General features: G+C 39.0%; 2 protein-coding genes across 6 annotated transcripts in view; both read left to right on the top strand.

The window, feature by feature from the left end:
- PHF20L1 (PHD finger protein 20 like 1) overlaps positions 1-12,388 on the top strand; it is a 59,681-nt gene extending 47,293 nt beyond the window's left edge. For all 5 annotated transcript variants that reach the window (XM_083862523.1, XM_083862524.1, XM_083862526.1 and 2 more), the window contains 2 exons: positions 3,417-3,579; positions 4,711-12,388. In XM_083862523.1, the coding sequence (XP_083718649.1) occupies positions 3,417-3,579; positions 4,711-4,853 (306 nt within the window). In that variant the 3' untranslated portion in view covers positions 4,854-12,388. The remainder of the gene's footprint in view (positions 1-3,416; positions 3,580-4,710) is intronic.
- Positions 12,389-14,983: 2,595 nt separating this feature from the next.
- The window catches only part of TG (thyroglobulin), a gene marked incomplete at its 5' end in the record, with an annotated part of 158,123 nt that continues 151,523 nt past the window's right edge, over positions 14,984-21,583 (top strand). Inside the window, 5 exons of the mRNA XM_083860645.1 lie at positions 14,984-15,047; positions 16,632-16,740; positions 17,602-17,699; positions 18,158-18,361; positions 18,579-18,738. Coding sequence (XP_083716771.1) covers positions 14,984-15,047; positions 16,632-16,740; positions 17,602-17,699; positions 18,158-18,361; positions 18,579-18,738 — 635 coding nt within the window. The remainder of the gene's footprint in view (positions 15,048-16,631; positions 16,741-17,601; positions 17,700-18,157; positions 18,362-18,578; positions 18,739-21,583) is intronic.

The raw sequence follows: 21,583 nt of genomic DNA, 5'->3' as shown, positions 1-21,583 counted from the left end.
ATTACTAGAAGCAAACTCGGATCACTGTAATAGTTCCAGGTGAAGTATGTTCATTTCAGCTGGACTATGAAATACAAGGTATGATTTGAGGTATTGCCTATGCTAAAAATTTATTCTCAATTTAATGTTTTGAGAGAAAGGAAACCCTATTCTTTAAATACAGGGTCTTGGAACAGAATTTATGTGTTTTTTAATAAGGTGAGGAAAATGGGACAGGTTTTCCTTTTTCTCTCAGTTCAGTTATCTACATGTATTTAGGAGGTTTTTGTTGTTGTTTGTTAAACCAAGTTTTTTTTTTAATTGTGTTTATTATTGTACTGTGTTATTCTTTTAATAGCAGTGCTACCTAGAATGCCATCCACAAGTACTGATTTACTGACCAACTAATTTCACCTCATGTGCAACTGCTTTTCAGTCTTCTATATTGCATATTTCTTCTAATGAAACATTTTTCAGTCAGGATTATATTTTGCTGTTTAAACATCTTTCTCATTTATACATTAATGGTTTGAATCCATTATTTGGTGGAAAAGGTCTGAAACTTGATAATACGGTTTTAGTGAACAGTTCTCTGAGCAAAACCCAAAGAGAAACAAACCTTTCTGTTTCTACAATACCAGCTGTATGAGCATAAATCATCCAATTCATCCTCCTTTTGAAGTACAGTTTCTGGTGTGGAAGAAATGAGTATGATACATCTTTTTTTCTTTTTAATTTTAGTTCTAAATGTGGCATGTAAGCTGTATAGTCTGGATGGGGAATTTATGGCTCATTCTAATTAAAAAGACATGTTTCTATGCTAAATTTGCTACATTGCACAACTATATTCAGGTTTATAGTTAGGAGACATGCAGCAGTGTCAAATACTCTTGCCTTCCAACAGTAGTTTAAATCATCATAGTAAAAAGTATAAAGATATTTAGAATTTAAGGAACATATGCATGAGCAGTCAAACAAAACTAATATTTCCTTCAGAGATTCAAGCATATATCTAAATATATGCTGTGGTGGTCTCTGTTTGACACTGTTTCAGACAGATCTCTTCTTGGTTTAAGAGTGTTCTCTCCCTTGAGGACACCTTGATCACCTTTCCAGTAATTAGCCTTGATCTAAATAAGGCCTTTTGCCTAAACATGACAGGCATGGAAAAGCTCTCCTTGGTTTCCCCATGAACCTGTTTGCACTTCTATTAAAATCGACATCAAAGGACTATTTTTAAATTATCTGATTTCTCTCTAGGATGCCTTTTTTCCTCTCCTTGTCAAAGTTTGGTTGGGACTTTGAATTTTCCTTTGTAGCATTCTTGAGAGCCTTTTAATGTTCTGGTTTTCCATACTGTTTCATTTTACCCTAATCTGCAATTCTGTTACATACTTCCATTTCTCTTACAAACATTGTTTGGATTAACTGTTACCAAATCCCTTTTTGGGATATGCATTATCTTTAAAATTGTATTTACTTTCCTTGGTTTTGCTTATGAAACCACAAGCCTTCCCAACCTGAACCTCCTGTTATTTCTTGTCCTCAAGCTGTATCCTTAACTGTTCTCCTGCCATCACTCCCTGATTACCTACATTGATCTCATAGCTTAGAGGAGAACCTGTTGGGTTTTGTGGGTTTATTTCAAGGAGCCATTTGAATAAATACAGAGGTCATTAGAAGAAAAAAATGGTTATGTTATTTAGGCATTAAGTTACTTAGCTTTGAAATTTTCTCCAACTTATTGAAGCAGGCTGAAAGATGATTTTGGTTTTAGGATCATGGACTTGGATCCTTTTACACCAAGGGAAAATTGGCATTCCTGTTGTTTTAGAGAAGGTCTGGAAATTGTCAGAAATAGATAATTTCTTATTTATATTGGAAATATTTTTCATAAGATTACTAACAGTTTCATTACTGCAAACACTGGAAGCAAACCTGGTGTCTTCAGAGAAGAAATTTTAAATATCATAAAAGCATCAAAACTCCCACACCTTTTGAATAAAATCGATCTCTGATACATAATTTTAACTCCTTTAATGAAGATCGTGAATATTAACAACACTTGTCCCATCTGAGTTGCTAATAAAGCTGCTTGCAGGTCAGTCAGAGCTTTATTTGTTTGGTTGATGTTTTTTAATTGATTTTAAGTCTAAATGAAAGTTGGATTTTTTTGCTTAAGTGGTAACTTAAAATCCATCAGTTCCTATTTTCTTCTTTACCTCTCTTCTCACTCTTCCTATACCTGAATGGAGAAAGAAATATTTTAATAACAGACCTAACACCATTTTTTTCTTATGTGGTGTGGAAAACTAGCTGATCTCCTCAGAGAAGTGTATTAATACAATTAAAGTATTTCTTTGCTCTGGCATTTGACATGAACTGACACTGTGTGAGCACTTGTATCTCGCATTCTAGTTCTTAAAATAAAATCTTCAATAGTGAAAGAACTTCATTTGATATCAAGTCATAGTGGATATAAAATGGAAGCTGATAATCCTGCTAATTACTGCAGATGCTGAGCCTTTTTAACTTATTAAATCTGATCTACTTCCACTCAGTAGCTGAAACATCAAATGTAGAAAGATTAGGAGCTCATGTATTATCTCTGGCATGCTGTGGAGGTACTAATTATATTAAAGAATTCAATATTCCTCAGATCCTGTGTTTGCATAACTCTTCATGTTACTGTAACTGTCGCCAAACATGTTCAGTTCTTCCCCAAACTTGTGCTTGGAAGGTAGGTGGGGTCATAGCAGGTAGGAAGTGAAGCTTTTTTGTCTTAATCAGCAAACAGAACAGATTTCCCAGAGAAAGTGTGGAGTCTCTCCCTCACTGGAGATACTCCAGAACCATCTGGATGCAATCCTGTGCCATGTGCTCTGGGATGACCCTGCTTGAGCAGGGAGGTTGGGCCAGGTGATCCACTGTGGTCCCTTCCTGACCCATTCTGGGAAATAGGATGTCCAGCTTATTTGTGCAAACTAGTGACCGTTGACATCTTAGATACTTTTGCATTGTAGAGAGTTTTCCATGGAAGCAAGCCTTAGGATTTTGCACGTTTTTGGTGGCAGTAGACTCATGCAGTTCAGCACTTCATGATTTAAGTTGCTCTTTATATAAAAAGGGCACAGAAGTACAATCTGTCTTTCTGCATTAAACAAAGTATCTGAGCAGATAAATTTCAGTGTTAGGGAAATGAGGCAAGAGGTATAGATGCTTATTTATGTGGAGTCTGCATTTTATTGGGTATAGTCTATTGATGTGTCATGGTATGTGGCTTTCTGAGTAAGCTTTGGGTTGTGTATACAGAAGTACAGTTGTAAGCCAGCAGACTTTATCATGTCACTCAAATGTTGAAATCAGCACCAGAAATTAAAACAAAGCAAAAAAAAATCTTAAATAGAACTTTTTTTCTTTCTGTTACTCCTATGAAGAATTCTGCTGAAGGAAACACTGTGTTTGTTTGTAATGAAAGAAAAGGCTCAGAAGAACAAGTGGACACACATCTTCAATGGCAGCTAAATCTCCTCACCCATATAGAGAATGTACAGAATGAAGTCACCAGCAGAATGGACCTGATTGAAAAAGAAGTTGATGGTAACTGCATTGCCAGATTACTTGTTAATGTACCTGTAGCAGCATCTCTCATAACTAATGTGTTCAAAGTGATCTGAGGCACTGAGGTTGAATTTTTAAGTATTCTGTTCAAATTTGGGTCCCAGAACTATAAACAGAGGTTGTACCCTTGATCTCCCCACCTCCTTCCGCAAGTTTTCAATGCCCAATAAAGTAGATTAAGCACTCAGAACCCCTGAGCTCAGGCCATGACTTCAGAAAGTTTTGATAAGTTGTCTAGTCTTTGTCCAGATATGGATCATCAAGTTGATAGCTTTTTCTATGTCTGGAGCTAATTTTGCGTGATTGTTCTAGTAATTGACAATATTTAGGAAAAACAAGGTGCCTTCAGCTCATGCCTTCAACTTTGTTTTATTGCCTTAACTTTGTTTTCTTTATTATTAGTGAGCAAGTAGTTTTATGAAGACAATTCAATCTTCATGAGAAAACTTGAATGAAATTATATTGTATGAGAATATTGTAGCATGTAAGTGTCTATAACTTGCCAGTCATAGAAACAAGTAATTAAGAGAGCTCATAGTCTAATCCTAGGACTCCTTAATTAATCTTCTAACAAATAAAACTATCTCTATTTGCAGTTTTACTTCCAGTATCCCTGCTTTTCCTAGGCAGTGTTTCTAAACTATCAGGGTTGACCTTTTCCCTTCTCTGTTTCTACAAGCAGAGAAGTTTCTTGAAAACATTTGTTGAAGATTGAAAAAACATTCTGTGACCTCTTGTCCACAGGAGCCTGTTAAAGTGGCAGAAGCAAGCCTTGTGTTTAAGGGTTCCATTTTCTGTTCCAGAACTGTCAGAGTAGACCATGAACTGAAGTTGCTTTCATGTGTGTAGGGGTAAATTGTGAGCCAAAGGTAAAATTTACTCCCAGGTACCTTTTTACAGCAACAATCAAATCAGAAGTTTGGATTGTTCAAGAGAAATACGGAATTAGTTGGTGTTTCCCTAACAGAATTTCTTCTGTTGAATAAAAATCACAGCCTCAGTGTATTTTCACTTTTCATGAAAGACAAAGTAAGAAAGAAAAAATTAATTTTTGTGGAAACTGTTTCTCAAAGACTTACTCTAATCAACTTCTTCCTTTCCCTTCTGTAGTTTTAGAAAGCTGGCTTGATTTCACTGGAGAACTGGAACCACCAGATCCTCTGGCAAGATTGCCTCAGCTCAAGCGACGTATCAAACAGCTCTTAATCGACATGGGAAAAGTACAGCAAATAGCAACACTTTGCTCTGTATGACAAAAGGAAGAACAAAGAAGTAAAAATAGGTTCTTTACAATGAATTTTCTTATTAGCCACAAGACTGACAGGAAGACAGCAAAAAGCTGAGCATTTATTTGGTTTTTTGCTGATTACATTAATAGCCTGAAGCTGTAGAAAGAAGAGAGGAAGTTTAAAGTCAGGAATCTGTTTTATTGAAAATATGAATATTCAATGTCCAGGCTTCAAAATTACATATAATATACTGAGAAATGTCAATTTCTCAAGATTTTAACATGTTAAACCAGTAAATCCCCAGACCCAAGAAAATTCAATAAGCAAAAACTCTTTGAAGAGCAATGCCACTATTTTGAAACCCTTGGCAAATATTTCTAAATTAGCAGAATTCAACTGACTAAAAATGCAATCCTCTTATCTTGCTAGTGAAAGAGAGAGCTTCTCTGCCAGGAAGGTTTTTAGATTATTTCTTACCAATGTTCAGGAAAACAAACATACTAGCTTTGATTTTTGAAGAAAATTACTTGTCATGATCTCCCTTTAAAAATATTTTTTTTAAATAGAAATCCCTAGAACAGCACCCCTAGGCTCCTTTAAAACAGAAGTGGAAAATAGTGGTCAGATGTGCCAAATAATATTAAAATCACTGGGATGAGAGTTTGATTATGACTTGGGCAAAGGTTTTTTCCAAAGTCCTACTTGGTGCCAGCAGTCCATCCAAAATTGTATCTAGTTCATATTTTTTTATGTTCTCTAGCAGTGTTCAGGAATCAAGGTACAATTTTTTGTCCTAGGTAGCTCTTTTCTCATGTTGGCCCTTTGAAAACCCCACCCTTCTCAGTGGGGATGGGGAATGACAAGAGCACCAAAACTGTCTGCGGCTGTGGGAATTCTAAACTATTAGAAGAAAAAAAAAATCAGAAGATATTTTATCCAAGTTGTTTTTATAAAATTTTTCAGCTTCAGTGAATGAAATGTCATGAAACCAAAGGCAACCTACTTACTCTGTTAGCTCTTGCTGGATTTTGAGCCCAGGAGTTTTCCTGTGCTGATGAGTTGCCGCTGTACCCAGTGCTACATCAGTGTCTGTGTGTGTATGTATATGTGTACAGCTACATGTACATACATACCATACACATTTCTGTCTGCACATGTCTGCTTTTATTACCACAGACTACAAGAACTGGTGGTTCATTATTACCTTTTAACAAGCAGTTTCTAAAATTGAAAATAATGTATGTACAGGTTTTGAAATTTGTAAAATATGACTGTTAAAAGGAGGCTATTTAACTGAGGACATTAAGATACTTGAACATTTTATGCCTCATGTCTGTTTATCAGTTCTAGTTATCTGTATAAAAGCATTTTAGAACCGATAGACAGTAAACTTGAATTTACCTTTTGATAAGACTACAAGCCACTGTACATTCAAAAATTATTTAAATTTGCAAACACACTGTTCTATATGTAAGGTACTGTATGTAAAACTGTTTATTAAAACTATTCTGCATACTCTACATTTTCCACTTTTCTTCCTGATCTACATACAAATGTAAAAAATAAGTGATTGTTATTGTGTACAGACCATCAAAAAATCTTGGAATGCCTTTTAAGGATGCATAAAACTGAAAAAATGTGCCAAAGATGGATTATCTGGGAAAGACCTTGCAACCAGTGCATTGAACTTTCATGATAAAACCATTATTGAGAAAGAAAGCAGCGTGGCTGGTTCATTGCTAAAGTAAACCTACCCTGACCTTTTCTCTCTGTCTGTCATACCTGAAGTGAGTTATCACTCCTGATGGCCAAAGCAAAATGTAAACCCCTGTTACAGAGCAGTTACAGAGCTATTTCAAAAGTCTTCCCACATCAAGCTGATAGGAGACATCACAGAGCTGCGTGATGACATGGAATTATGGAGTGGTTGGCAACTCCATAATGCAGAAAGAACATTAGAGCTGTGGAGCTGTTGACATTTTATAGCAACTGTTAATAAATACTCTGTGTTATATAGTTGATGCCTAAATAACTGCTTCAGACGTGAATTCTTGAGTGACCTACTTGCTTTTGGATATGTGAGACATTTTTATAGACTATTCACTTGCTGCATATCCTCGAATGTGGTACTGTGTGTACTGTATAAGAGAAATGTAAATCCAGATGAATTACTTTGAAACAAAGTGGAGTGTATTTACAGAATTTATACAGCATACACTGTAGCAATATTATGCAATGTGTGTGCACGTGTGTGATGTAATATAATTGTAAATGTTACTGAAGGTGAAGGTGGACTTGGAAAGTTCAGGGGGGAGGGCAGAGGTTTTATTCTTACTACAGAGATGGAGGAATGATATCCTGAAAAGGAAATCCTAAGGTCAAAGTTGAAGTTGCCCTTGCAGGTTTAATGTGTCTTCTGTTTGTATATGTAATGGCCTCTTAATTTACACGAATATGTCATTTTACCCCTCAAGATCCTGCTTTGTTCAGGATGGACTGTGCTTACAAAAACAATCTGTTCAGTATTTTTTTTATGTTCATTGTGTAGTCATATATTATGAAAATTCCTGCAAGCATTCATATCTTCAAAAAAATACAATCTCGGTGTCCATACGGACCATACTGTGTATGATACATTGTGTACTGCTCAAATGTTTCACAAACTTGTCTGAGTTTGCTTTCTCAAGTCGTGGTGCTGGTCTATAACATGTGGACATTAGTTTCTGACCCCAGTTTCTTGAGTATTCAAAGTTTTGAGATGCTTTTGGGTTTATTTTCTTTTAAACACAAGTCAAGTGCCATAAAAATGCTAAATGTTTTGCACAGAATGTAACCTACAGTTGATTGCTTTGCTCGTGTGCCAGTCAACCCCAGTGTGATCTGGCTCTTACCAGAATTTCTTCCTAGTTGGCCTTATCGAAAGAATCTTGTTCCTGTAGGCATAATTTTCCATCTGTCTTCTTGCTTCCTCTCTAAATAAGCCAGGGATGTATCCTCAGTCTATTTGCAGCATCATTTATTGGGGTCTGAATTGTGACTTGCATTGTTTGATGGAGGGGACAGACCCTCTCTGAGTTAAAAATAGTATATGGCAATGTAAGGACTGTTTGATCTGTGTGCACAAAAAGGCAAAATGTTTAAATTTGCAGCCTTCTTTCACTGAATAGGAGTTCTAAATAGTTAGAGGAAAAAGGGAAATGCCATTTTACAGAAGCCTCTTGTGATTTCACAGAGCTTAATGGCAAACTTTCGGGGCCTTTGAATGCCCAGCTTTTTGCCTGAGGTTTAGTTTGGGGTTTGTTTGTTTTTTAATGGAGGTATCAGGGTGATTGCATTTCAAAGCCTGCTCCTACTTATGACCATACCGAAGACATCTACATCAGGAATTCTGTGTTTCAGTTGCAGTGATGGCAGGACAGCAGTACTGCAGTCATAAATGAAATGTAGTGTTGATGCTGTGGTCTGGTATGATATGATGGGGCTGCCACATTCTGGCTACAGAGTGGACATACTTCAGGTCATATCACAAGGAATGAGTTGGAAGATGCTTCCTGTTAACCCTTCTCTTAGGTAGCTGTAGGTTGAATAGTGCCATATTTTGGATATTCTGGCCTTAGATGCATAGATCTTTGTTCAGCTGTGGAGTGGTTTACAGTGGTAGAAGCCTGTCATTTTCTTTCAAATAGACATAGGATTTTTGGGCAGTTTTCTGGTAGATTTCCTGTATTTGCTGGGTGGCAAAGAATTGAAACTGTTCTTCCATGGGTACAGTTACCTTGTATGGCTGACAGCCACCTGTCTCTTAATTTTGTCTCTGAGCTTCTACATGTGCTCAACTGTTCATTCTGCGGCTTGCACCTGTTTCTCTTTTCATTCTTCAACTTTCTGCACTCCGGCTTCTGAGGTGCCTGGAGGTCACTCCTCTGTTCTCATGCCCAGTTCTTCCTGGCTGCTGTGGGAAGCAGTCATGGGCAAAGGCCTCTTTGGCTCTTCTGTCCACAGCCTCCAGAGCGTCTTGGGACTTGTGTACAGGTTGGAGTGTGTGCTCCATAATCAAAATCTCCAGGTGTTCTTGGTGCCTTTCTTAAGCAAGTGTCTTCTATCTTCTGCAATTAGTGATCTTCTATTCCCATCTGGCTTCTAACTTAACTAGACTTGAATTAGTATTACAGGAAAACCCTTTTGGCACTGCTGGGCTCCAGCACTCCTTATCAAACTGAGGGTCGGGGTGCAAAGGAGTCATTCAAACATTACTGTAAAATTATAAAAGTATTTGATGTTGTAAGCCACACTATTTTCCCTTTGTATTTAAAGGGAAACTGTAACAATTTTTCTTCACTGGAACTTTAAAAGGCACAAAACAGATCTGGAACTGAACTGGAGTTTGGTGAAAAATCAACAAGTGGAGGATGGACAGGACTGTGCAGGCAGGGACTTCACAGGCAAAAGAGCAGTCAGGCTGTTCCAGCTGCCTTGCCCTATTAGTAGCTCTGTGGAGGTGCTGGTGTGTAAAGGGGGTGTGTGCAATGATCCATTCATTTGCAGGCAGGATTGTTTAGAACACTGGAACTAGAGATTTTTGCTCTACTGCTTAAAATTGTTTCAGTATATGCACCTTAATTTTGGAGTGCTTATTAAAGTCAGAGGCTTAATCACTTTTGAAATGCCCATTGCTCTTTCACATTTTTTTAGCTCTCAATTTTTTTTCTGTTGCACTGATTGCATATGGCTTTAGGTGAGGATTTTGCAGAGGCTGTTTGAAATGCTTCAGTAATGGTTTCTCTTATACTTTGTTATGTCCTGGGCACTGGGTGTTGGGGTCTGTCTTTAGCAATAAATATTATACACTATGTGTATATCTGTTTGTATATGGAAAATATAAAACCAGAGCATGTAACGATGGTGAAAATACACTGCACCAAGTGCAGACTTGGCATTTGGCAGCCATTCTGCACCAGCCTGAACAACCCAAATGAATAATTGGAGACATGGAGAAAATGGACTAGCATGAAAAATCATTCAGGACAGAAGTTCCCTTCCTTTATTCTGTGGGCTGGATAACTAAAGCTAGTTCTATTGCTGTTTGCTTCAAACAGCTGTCTTCCTTTCCTGAAAACTGGCCAAGCCTCCTGTGTTCAGCTGTAGCCACGTGTGTCAGTGTATTGTCACTAAACACTCTGAGAGAGGCAGCACTGCACTATGATTAAATCTTCTATGAGAGAAGCAAAATATTTCCTTCTGTGATTTGTTTTTTATAATAGCAATAATGTTGACTGCATTCTAATACTCACAATAAAGGTCTGTTGAGATTGTTATGTGTCTGGGCTCCCTTTCCATGGACTTCTCTTCTGGTGAGCTAGTGAGTGTTTGCATATGTTTTAAAGCATTAGAGAATCTTCAGTTGCATGTTTAGCCTGTAGTTTTTAGGTTATGGGCAGTTGTTGATACTCACTTTGCAGGGCTTGAGGAAATCTTCAGTTGTATTTTAGCCTGTAGGCAAATGATATAATCAGTAAATTATTTACAGTACTAAATTACTTAATGTATGTAGCAAAGTAATTAGAAGGTATTTCTGTTCCTGAACTGTTTTGGTGTTTTAACTACTTCAGGGTTTGAGTTTTGCAATGCACTTTATTCTTAACAGTCAATGTCTTTCAAGAACTTGTTCACAGTAATGGCATCTCCTCTTGTGGGCAGACATGCCTTTGTACAATGTCATTACAAAGAAACTTTAATTTGCTTTTAGTAATTTATTTTAATATCATCCACAAGTTTTTCAATACACTACTGTGGTAGAAAACAAATAAGCCAACAATACTAAGGAAGTTCTCTTAGACATCCTGTGGACAAGGGCACAAATGATAAGCAGCAGATGAATGAAATTGGACAGAATCTCAGTAAGTTACTGCCATAGAAAATGTTTTCATTCACAGAAAAAGTAGATTCAATAATAAATGTAATGAACTTAAAAAATTTAATTCTGAAACATTTTAATCATTGTTGAATGGACAGTCTCAAAGCAGGCTCTCAAACTTAAGATACAAGACCAGATTCAGATCTTGGAGCAACACACTGAAATGTTTTTTGAATTAGCAGACTTTCTGAAGAAGAGGTTTCCTGAGTCAGACCAACTGCCTGGCCAGCCCACAGTCATGTCTGCAGTAGAAATAGGAAGTCAGATCTGTATAAACATACTATGAAATATCTGTGCCAATTGGCTTTTTCCTGAATATGTCAGTCACTTCTGGCAAACTGAGAGTTCCTTTACCAAAATTTTTAGGTCCATTAGTTTTATCAGTCACTTGACAGAGATGGACTCCTCAAGTTTAATCCATCTTTTTCATTGGTGGCTTACAGAATTCACAGCTTTGTTGTATGGCAGGAGCTGCTGTTTGTCCTTGAACTTCCCTTCTGACTCCACTGGCTCTACACTGTTGCCTTTAGTTCAGAGAAGGTTAAATATTGCATTATTGAAAAGACTCAAAGCAGTTTTCCCCCACCAACACCAAGAGTTTGGCACCCTGTTGCTGTCCTTGTGTGACTCGTGGTGACTTTTCTCACTGCCTCAGCTTTTTTTTTGTCAAATACTGAATCGATTCAAGTTGCAAATCCTTATGTCACTGCAGTTGCAGACCTGGCTCCTCCTTGAGGTTTCAATCCAATCTGCATCCCAGCTATTGTGAGAATAAAATACCTATTTTTCTACCTGTAATCACTGTAGTACTATTGGATAGAGGAAAACTGTCATTTTCAATGAATAAGTAAGATAAAAAAGAGCATTTTATTCATCCTAGAAATGGTCAATTCCTGCAGGGAAAAATGCAAATTCAAATGTTCTTACATGGGCTTCTTTAGGTTCTTCTGTCACTAAAGGCACTTTGCCAAATGTGAAGTTTTAATTTAAAATTTGACAAGTCCTGTGCTCACTTTTCTGATCTAGCCAAGTTTAGCATGAAAATAACTGAAACTTCTCTATCGTTCTTTCATTTTGAAGAAACGTGTCATGTATAAAGGGAATATACTGAAAAGTGTATTATCTGAGGCTGTCATCTTGTCGTCTTTTAATTTTGTATCACATGAGGTCTTAATCAGAGATGATAGAGATGAGTGCTTCCCAAGGTCTTGGAAAGAAAATATGCTGAATGTAAACCTTAGTTCTCTATCTGTAAGTGAAACAAATGGTGTTAACCTTTTTTATGTAGCTTTCTTAAAATGTGTGAGAGGATTGTCCAACACTGGTGCTTTATTTAACACAGAAAAAAAATTTCTTGTTTGAAATGAATGAACTGATTGATGTAAGCATAATTTCACAATGTTTTCAGTTCTTAAAATTTTTCCTTCCAGTTCGCTGCTTCATTTAGGAAGCTCCCTCCAGTTCTATTTTTAAACTAAGGTTGACTTCTCAGGCTCAAATTTTATTGGGGTAAGAGTAACTTTTCTGTGGGTACAGATGTCTATGTATTTATATACAGGAGTTATTTATCCCTGGGCCTTTCAATATGTAAAATTGCAGTTGCACAAACTGTCTCTTCTGCTGAGAAAGTGTATGCAAAACTGGAACAATGAATAAATGTCTTCTTCTTCTTCTTCTTCTCTGAGGTTTGTGATTTCAGTGTCTCATCTCACTGACTTTTCCCCAACAGATGTAGTTTGTAGTATAGATTGATAGATAGCTTTTGCCAGTAGGTACAACAAAACAAACCCCTCATTTCCAGCACTAAGAGCAATGATTTTGAAGACATGATAGTTTTAAGGCTGTATTGGCCACAGGCACCTTTTCCACTTACTCCTTTTCTGCTTTTCATTGGTGAGCTAATTTAAGATGTCACTCCATCTTTTCTCAGGTGCTAAAAATAGAGGTCAATACCATTGTTCTTTTACTGAAGGTTATGCAAGACCTTTCTTACTTTATATTTGACCAGCCATAGATAGACAAGTGCCTCTTTTTCTCTGATGAATGTGAATTCCATACATTGCTTCATAAATAACTTTTTTTTTTTCCTTTTTAATCCATGGGCTCTTGCATCCCCTTGAACGTGCATGTACCAAGATGCCCACCTTGGTCTGGCGCACATCTAGAAGTGGTTTGAGTGATGCCAATTGCCAAAATTCCTTTTCTCACTTAGTTTTTTAAGAGACTTTTAGGACTTGGCTGTTCTTTCCCAACTTGAGTAGTTCATAGGTTGTTTTTTGAGTGTTTCTGAAGGAAATAAACATCATCTTGGGAATCAGCAATATGTAGATAATTGTGAGTTTGTGCTTTTTCTGATAATAATAGCTCTTTGTTACTTCTTGTTTTCCTGTCTGCCTTACTCCGTTGTCAGCCTTTTATAGCAAAGAATAAAGAAGGAAAGTGGGTAGTAACCCTAATAAGATCCTCTCCCCATTTGCTGTGCAAGGAACCTGAATGACCCTTATTAAATAACTTCAGAAAACTGAACTAAATCAGTATCACACACAGACCCCCAACACACTCTGGAGATGTTCATTGGCTTGGAAACATCACAATGCCTGCAAGCACTGAGCCTGCTGTCCCTGCAGAGCCTGTCTGTGGCACTGGGCTGAGTTCTCTCTTCTCTCCAGTGTGTGCCCCACTGTGGGGGGCTGAGACACAAACCTGAGGCTCTTGGAGTGCCCTTCAGTCAGAAATATACATTATGGTCAAACTTCTTTTCTTTCCTGATTTAGCCATGCTGGTGCTAAATTGAGTCAGATTCTTTCGCTCTGCATAGATGTTTCCCTACAAATGCTATGCTAATCCAGAAATTCAGTTTTTCTGCCTGCTTGATCAGAGCTGTCACAGCATTTGTCATCTCTATGCTTCTAAAGGTTGCTTTTTTTTGGTCTATCATCTACACTGCACATGTTCTTCGTTTTTTCCCAGCTTGAGCTTTCTTGTAGATTGTTGACTTTGCTCAAGTCCATAATAGGTTGCTTGAAAGTAAATTCCAAATACAGTCCCACTCATTTTTAAAAGCCTAGTCATACTAAAGCAAGCTTGTGCTGCTCTTGGAGATCATATTTACCATATCCATCAAACACTGTGGCATGGCAGGGGTCTACAGCGGGCACAGAAGGATGCTTGGATCACTGCTGTTGTGATCTTAGTCCGTGGGACAGTATCTGCAGAATTGTTTCTAGGCTGTCTAGTACCCATCACAAACATGAGTGCTGCTCTCATTTCTTATTGGAACCAAGTTTAATCCAGCTTAAAATGTATACTGTTATTGTTTAAGTAACTATTTGGGCTTATTTATACAACCACCTTTGTACAAGTGAGGACGAGTTCTCATAATTCCTGGTGCAAATAAATGCTGACTCACAGTTACAAGAGGTGTCCAGTTAATAAGTGAAGTTCTGGAACCAAGAAAATAATATTTTTCATGTTTTATGTTGAGGATCTTGCATGTAATTAGTAGCAAAAAGACTACTAATTTTTTTAAGAAGCAAAAACTTCTTAACTTAAGAAGTTTCATGGTCATACTGATCTTACAGCTGGGAGGATGAAGCCCAAGAAGTGAAGCTGTGTCTGTCAGATACCTGGCTTTGTTAAAGTGCCTGGTGCAAGTGGGAGTGAAAGCAGAAGATGGAATGTAATTAACTCTGATCCTCAATTCACTTTAGCCAGTGAGGTGCATTCATCCTGTTTTTCACTTAGTAAATAACCACATTACGAGTTATAATCCCTCCTGATGCGCAGCGCCCAGAGGTCTTGCTCTGCTCTGTCCCTCAGCAGGCTCAGCTCTCTGGGAATGCAAAGATGTGCAATTCCATTAGGGAGCACAGAGCCTGGCTGCACCCTGGGGCAGGTGAGAGCCAGAGTTCTGCCCAGGGTCACAGCAATATGCTCAATTTACTTGCTGGAATAACTGACCCCCCTGCCACCCACTGTGGCTGCTGCCACTTGGCTCAGTTGTGCTCCCTGGAGCAGGGATGAGAGCTGGCTGAGGGCAGCCAGGAGGGCAGCTCCAGCTGAAGGGGCCTCTTGTAGATTGCTCAGAAGCATCATGTGCGTCACTCACCCAATTCTGTGCCCAGCCAGCAGCACAGAAGTGAACCCACCCCCGTGATGGGCACTACAAAAGGGCAGCAAAGGCTCTGTGGGGTGCACAGAGCTGCCTCACAGACAGGAGATGAGGCTCTCCCATTGCAGGATGGGCTCCATCCCATTTTGCACCCTCTGCTGCTTTATTAGCATAGCAACAGCCAATATATTCGGTAAGTCCACTTGTCCTTTTCCTCTGACTGTGTCCAAGGGTGACTGATCTTTGTGCTGCTCTGTGTGTTGTCCTGATGAAGTATATAATGACCTTGAATCTTGCATGCTGCAAACTTAGCTGGTTATTGTGTGCTGTGCAAACTAAGGCTGGGCTCCTGGTTAAGCACTAAACTATAAGGATCTTTAAGTGGTCAGGCTTACCTGAGTTTGTACACCTGGATTTTGGATGGAAAAAAAAAAGTGAATTCTCAAAGGCTAGAGGAGGATCATAGGTAAGAAAAGGTGCTTCCGCAGGGTTGTGAAGTTCCTCAATCACATCTTCTACTTGTAGGTGCCATCATCTAATTTAGGCTTGTACCTAAAGATATTGGATAGTCTGAGTGCTGCCTACAGTTCTTTGGCCTGAATTTGATAGTTCTGCACAACCAGTGATTTTAATAATTAGTCATTTAATAATTAGTCATTTAACTCAGATGTCTTGGTAGACCCTCTCTAGCACTGTACACAGGGTTCTCCATACATCCCTGAGCAGCTGATGTTTGAGGTGAAAATGGGAAGCTTTTTGCCTATGTGACCTTGTCTATAGATGAGATCACCTGAAATTTTGCAGTCTAATGAAAATTTTCACATGGTCTTGAGGGAGACAGTAAAAACTCACAGAAACAGATGTGATTGAAAAACATTAGAAGCACAGGAGCCATCTGCAGCTGTAGAAGTTCCTTGAGTTGCAAATTATTTCAGGCTGAAAAGCATTCAGAATTCTTACAATGTATTTGCACTACAGTGTGTGATTGTGCTCAGACCAACTACTGGCTTAAGCAAACATTTGGACTATATTGCTGTACCTGTGGATTTCTTTGCTGTATTTTTATAAACTAATCCATGGTATTAAGAGTATGACATTCATCATATTTTGAGGATGAGGAAGTGTCAGATCAACTAATCTGTTCTGTAAAAAAGAATTTATTGAATTTCATCATTCTGCGTTCTACATCCTAAACAGCAGCAAATGCAGCTTTGAATGCATTAAAAAATTTGCTAGGTAGCTTCAGTAATTGATCATTTGCCCCACTGAAAATTGAGAGTGCTCCTAATATGAATTAGTCTGATGCTGCTGCTAGAAAATGATTATTTTAAAAACTTTCATGAGATTAAGAAGAAATACCTCTCCTTTTGGTGAAATAGTGAGTGACTTAGCTTCAATAAAGGATAATTACTCAGAAAATTTAATAGTGGTCTGTATGGTTATGCAAAGGGCCCTTTTGTGGTCACAGGCACAACTAAATAAAGAACCCCAAGTACCAGAAAATTATAGCCATGCCAGTACAGAACAGAGGTGAGACTAACTAAACACAGGCCTGGGAAAGGGGTTCATGACCATCTCCACCATGTGCTCGTCCTGCAGCTGGCAGAGCAGCTCATTTGTTCAGTACCTCGCTACATGGAAATGCATACAGGGAGAGATGGGAAAACACCCCTGAACCTGGGACTGTTCCCCTGCAGCACTGGCACTGTCAGGGTTTTGATAAGAATGGTTTTGTGGTGAGACCACCCTTAGGTGTTTATCTTCTTGCTGTTTTCAGAGTATCAGACCGAATCCCAACCGTTGCGTCCGTGTGAACTTCAGAGGGAAAAGGCTTTTTCAGCAGGAGAGGCCTATGTTCCTCAGTGCTCAGAGGATGGCCAGTTCAGGTAATTCATCCCTGCCATATGATGTGCCCTTTCATTGCTAATGAAAGTTTTAGCCTGTCTTGAAGAGCCAGTGTATCAGTGGACTGGAGGATGAGGGGTGCAGGAGACTTGAAGGGACTTCACTGAGCCATGTTGCAGATCCAACCTCTCCCAAATGAATTCCTTGTTATTGGAAGTAATCTCTGGGTTAAGGGGTCATTCCAAAATTAACAGACTAATCTTAGCAGCATTATTTGCATGTCAAATACTTGGTGCAGTTTGCAGTGTGCTGCAGTTTGTTGTCTCCCTACACGTGCTCATGGGGGAATGTGTGTGCCAGCTGGCACAGCTCAGCCAAGTGACTGAGAACTTATCCACCCTCCTTAGTGGCACAGTCAGGTTTCCTTCTAAAGGCAGTGAAAGAACTACAAAGCACCCAGAGAACAGTGATTTAGGGAGCTGCATGTTGCCTGAAGGCGCAAGAAGCTAACTAGTCAAAACTGAGGCTGAGTACAGATTGTAATTTCTCTATTATTATCTTGTTTTTGCCTGTTGTGGCAGCTGTGACCATTCTAGATTTGACTTAGAAACTGTCTCAAAATGTTTGATGAATCTCAGAATTAGGGTTCTGTCCAACCTGCTTGCTTCCTCAATGACTTCACATACCTGCAGTTCCTGAAGAATTTAGAGAATTACCAGAGTTAAGGGTTCCCACTGATCAAAGTCACCAGAAATGCAGCTCTTGCTAGTTCCATTATTTGTGATTTTAAAGTATTTAAAGTATTTGATGTGATTTGGTTTGCTGTATGGTGTTGTTTATGTCTGATACTGACTGAGGACTCTACACACACAAAATAAAATGTTACTTGTGATCTTCTTCAGGACAGTCCAGTGCAGTAGGGATGGTCTTTCCTGTTGGTGTGTAGATGAGAATGGTGTTGAGGTTCCTGGCAGCAAACAGAATGGATATCCCATATCTTGTAAGTAAAATTTTATATTTTTGCTCAGATTGAGTAAAGAACCATTTAAATCTGCATTTGAACTGCTGAAATCAAGAAAATGCTAGCCCCAGACTTCGATGGATTCTAGTTTGTGATAATGTGCTAGGTCTTTCTAGTGGAAATTCTGAAGTTTCTTCAGGGCTTGTCATGGAAACCTGATACACCTGGATGTCTGTATTTATTAAGGTCCCAGTAAGACAAATTGTGAATGAAAAGTTGATTTAATATAATGGCTTTTTAGTTGGAGAGCTTCAACCCCATCTGTGGTGAGCTTTTCTATATCAATTTTTGTAGCCTCAAGTCTATCAATGTCCTCATACCACTTGAGTGGCAGACTTAGAACTTCTCATTCTGAGAAAATTCAGATGTTGCCTCAATAAATAATTCAGTGGCCAGCAAGAACCTTCCTCTAACAGTGCCCCTCTCTGGTACTGCAGGCTTGTCTTTTTGCCAGCTGCAAAGGCAGAGGATCTTGGTGAGCCGATACATCAACAGCAGCAGCATCTCCTACATCCCTCAGTGCCTGGATTCAGGGGCTTTTGATGAGGTGCAGTGTGACATGGAGCTGGGGCAGTGCTGGTGTGTAGATCCAGAAGGAATGGAAATTTATGGCACCAGACAAAGAGGAAGGCCGGCACAGTGTAAGTAATATTCAACAAAATGATGGATTTTGTAGGTTTGAAAGGCCTGGTGTGAATAGGGACCAGTAAGATTACTGAGTCCATAAAAACAAGATGATGCCCCTCAGTGTCCCTGCTCAATGTAATGAATGTAACACCCTTTTAAACAACAGGGTGGCCATTCAGCTGTTTGTGGTTAGTTAATATACAAATAAACATTATCTCTTTTCCTCATTAGGTCCAGGGAACTGTGAGATCCGAGACCGTCGCATCCTGCATGGGTTTGGGGAGAAGAGCCCACCACAGTGCTCAGCAGATGGGGAGTTTCTGCCTGTGCAGTGCAAGTTTGTCAACACAACAGACATGAGTGTTTTTGATCTTGTTCATAGCTACAACAGGTAAGAGCTCAGGCTTCTGAATCAGGAAGGGAATCCTGCATACCCCCTTCAAGGCAACATCTGGCTGCCTTTTTGTGATTTTTGTTACATGGAGCCCTTATTCTGTAACTGCACATGTGATATATTCTGTTAAAAAATGGACGAAGTGAAAAAAACCTTTTTCTTCTGAATTAAATCTGAAGATTGGAAAAAAAAAAAAAAAATAAAATCCCTGCAGTCTAATTGGAGTGTCCGTGCACAGCACTGGAGACCACATTGTGATCTGTTGTTGGAAAAGTAGCCAGGGCTGCTTTTGAGGCAGACAGACAAGAGCAAATGAGATAAATGCATAAGGAATGTATATATATGAGGTATAAAAGACAATTCCATATGGGGGATGAAAGCAGATGGACAAGTAACATACAAAGATGAAGTTCCACCTGATAATGAGAACCTCTTGCCTGCCTAAATATTAAGCAGTGCCAGGGTTGCTCACATGGGTGAAACAGCAAGTGATGAACAGCTATGCTGGTGCACAACCGGCTTTAGGAGGTTGCAGAGGGTTGGGGAATGCTTCAGAACACTGGATCAAATCCTTGTGTGTGGAGGCAGGAAGCTGCTGTCCTGTGGAGGAGCTGGGAATTAATACTGTGATGGAGACATAAAGGCTGGGCAGGGGGCACTGATGGGAGAGGAGTTTGTTTTGGTGCAGGTGTTCAGACTCTCCAGAGAAACTTTTCAGTGTCTCGTGAAGTGCCACTGACTGGGCACTTCAGTCAGCACCAGTTTCCCTGGTGGAGGGCAGTGCACTAAACATAACATCTCACTGTGACTCGGCTCTGTAGCAGCAAAGACATTTTATTGTAAATGTCAGTTTTGCTCTTTGGAGGGGTTTCTTTTTTTTAATATAAGTAAAACTGAAAGACAAGTCTGAATTCACAGTGCGAATTTGTCAGAGCTTCAGGAGAGGTTATTTTTGTGAACCTGAAATAATCCAGCTTTCTTGTTTATTGGTCTGTGGAGTGTTGAAATGCTAAGAAAGCAATTACAGTGGAGAAATCAATGCTTTAAACTGACATGTTTTTCCTCCCACTGGGAGATTTGCCTGCAAAGACCTGCGAGATTGGATTTATTTTCTGTCCATGTCATGTAATTACTCACAGCAGGATCATTTCAGTCCCAGCTGTCTACCTTCTAATTATGACATTGGCTTAACCTATTGCCATCATATCTGAGTATCTCAGGTCATTATTATATTTATTTTCACACTACTCCTGCCTGAAATGTCATTATTCCTTCCCCAAAGCAGGGCAGAATGCAGAGTTGAAGGGATGAGTTCCACAGCAAAGGACTGTAGCTGAACAGGGATTTTAACCCTTATTTTATGTTCATATGGAACCAGCGGAGAAACTTGCTTTGGTTCCACAGACTGATTTCTGAAATCTGGAAATATCATTGTAACTCTCTTTCCAAATTGTTTCCCTAGACCTACATAAATATTCCAGAATAAGCCAGTATGTTAAACCACCTCCTCCAAACAAAGAAATAGGGAAAAGGGAAACTCAGAAGTCTAGAGCTAAGACTTTGCCAAACAGAAAACTTCCAAAAACAAAGATGAGTCCAAATTTCCTGCCTCACCTGGGGGGCTTGGCTGCTGTTTCTTTTTTTTTGCATGGACTGTGTGCAGATCCTGCCTGGATAGGCACCCATGTAGAACACTCTATAGCAGATTGATGGGAATTATAAAAAAAAATCAAAAGCCAAGGAAGGGTTTTTTTGCTTTCTTGCTATAATCAGTAGTGAGTTTTCTTTGCTGGAAGCCACGACTCATATTTTGAAGTCAAACAACTTCACATTTATTTATTTTTCTGTATTGTTGAGTGTGAGCATTCTTGTTGAAACACATGGAGACACTATTAATTTATCCATAACTTAAATGTAGTCACAGTTGGTTTGGACTGGCTCTGAAAAATTAGGGATTCTATGTCATTGCTACTCATCTTGATGGCTGTGGTTTAAGAGTCTGAGAAAATAAAAAATGTGATAAGACTTGGATTTTCCACATAAGGCGAGAAAAATCTTGCCCTCTTGTTTGTGTGGGCCTAATTTATATTTGTTTGTAATTTATTTAGCTTTACTCTCAATTTGGAACAAAAATAACCAGAATGATAAGATGTTACTACTCATCTGCCCCATAAAAAATAGTGAAATTGTGTGTGTGACTTTTTAATGTTGAGAATGAAAGAAAGCAGGAGGCAGAGTTTTTCCACTGAATTCTGTTTTGCTCAGATAGAGGTTGAGATGCTGAGGTGATGAGCTCCAGGGACATGAGCAGTGCAAAAAAATATCAAATTCCTGATTGGGCAGTGGATAGTGCATGATAATCCAGAGGAGCTGAAAGGTCTTAAAATACTCCAAGCTGTTTATGTCCATGTGCACATTGAAGACTATAGGAATATGCTATTTATATGTTTATACTTTAAATTGTATTGTTTTCATGCTGGCAGAAGTCCCCCTGTGCCCTGAAGTGTGACATTTTGATCTCTCTCAGCATGCTAGTGTCAGCAGTGGAGCAGGATTTGACAATCCAAAGTGGAGGGAGTCAGTGGAGTTTTAATTTGAAGATGTGGAAGGGTGCCAGAGCAAACCAGCACTACACAGGGAGGTACAAATTCTGAGACAGGAGCACTGCAGGGTAACACTGGGACAACCCTGAGGTTACAGCCCCTTCCTCTGACAGAGGTGCTGCTGCTTTGTGCATTCCCAAGGCTGTGCTTTGATGTCCTGTGGAAGCAGTAACATCTGCTCTCCTGACAGGAGATGGTGCAGCTCCCAGGAGTCACCTCTCTTGTGAAGACAAGCTGAG

The sequence above is a fragment of the Zosterops lateralis genome, assembly GCF_965231275.1.
Source record: "Zosterops lateralis genome assembly, chromosome: 1".
Classification (NCBI taxonomy): Eukaryota; Metazoa; Chordata; class Aves; order Passeriformes; family Zosteropidae; genus Zosterops; species Zosterops lateralis.
This window is presented reverse-complemented; position numbering and strand designations above follow the sequence as displayed.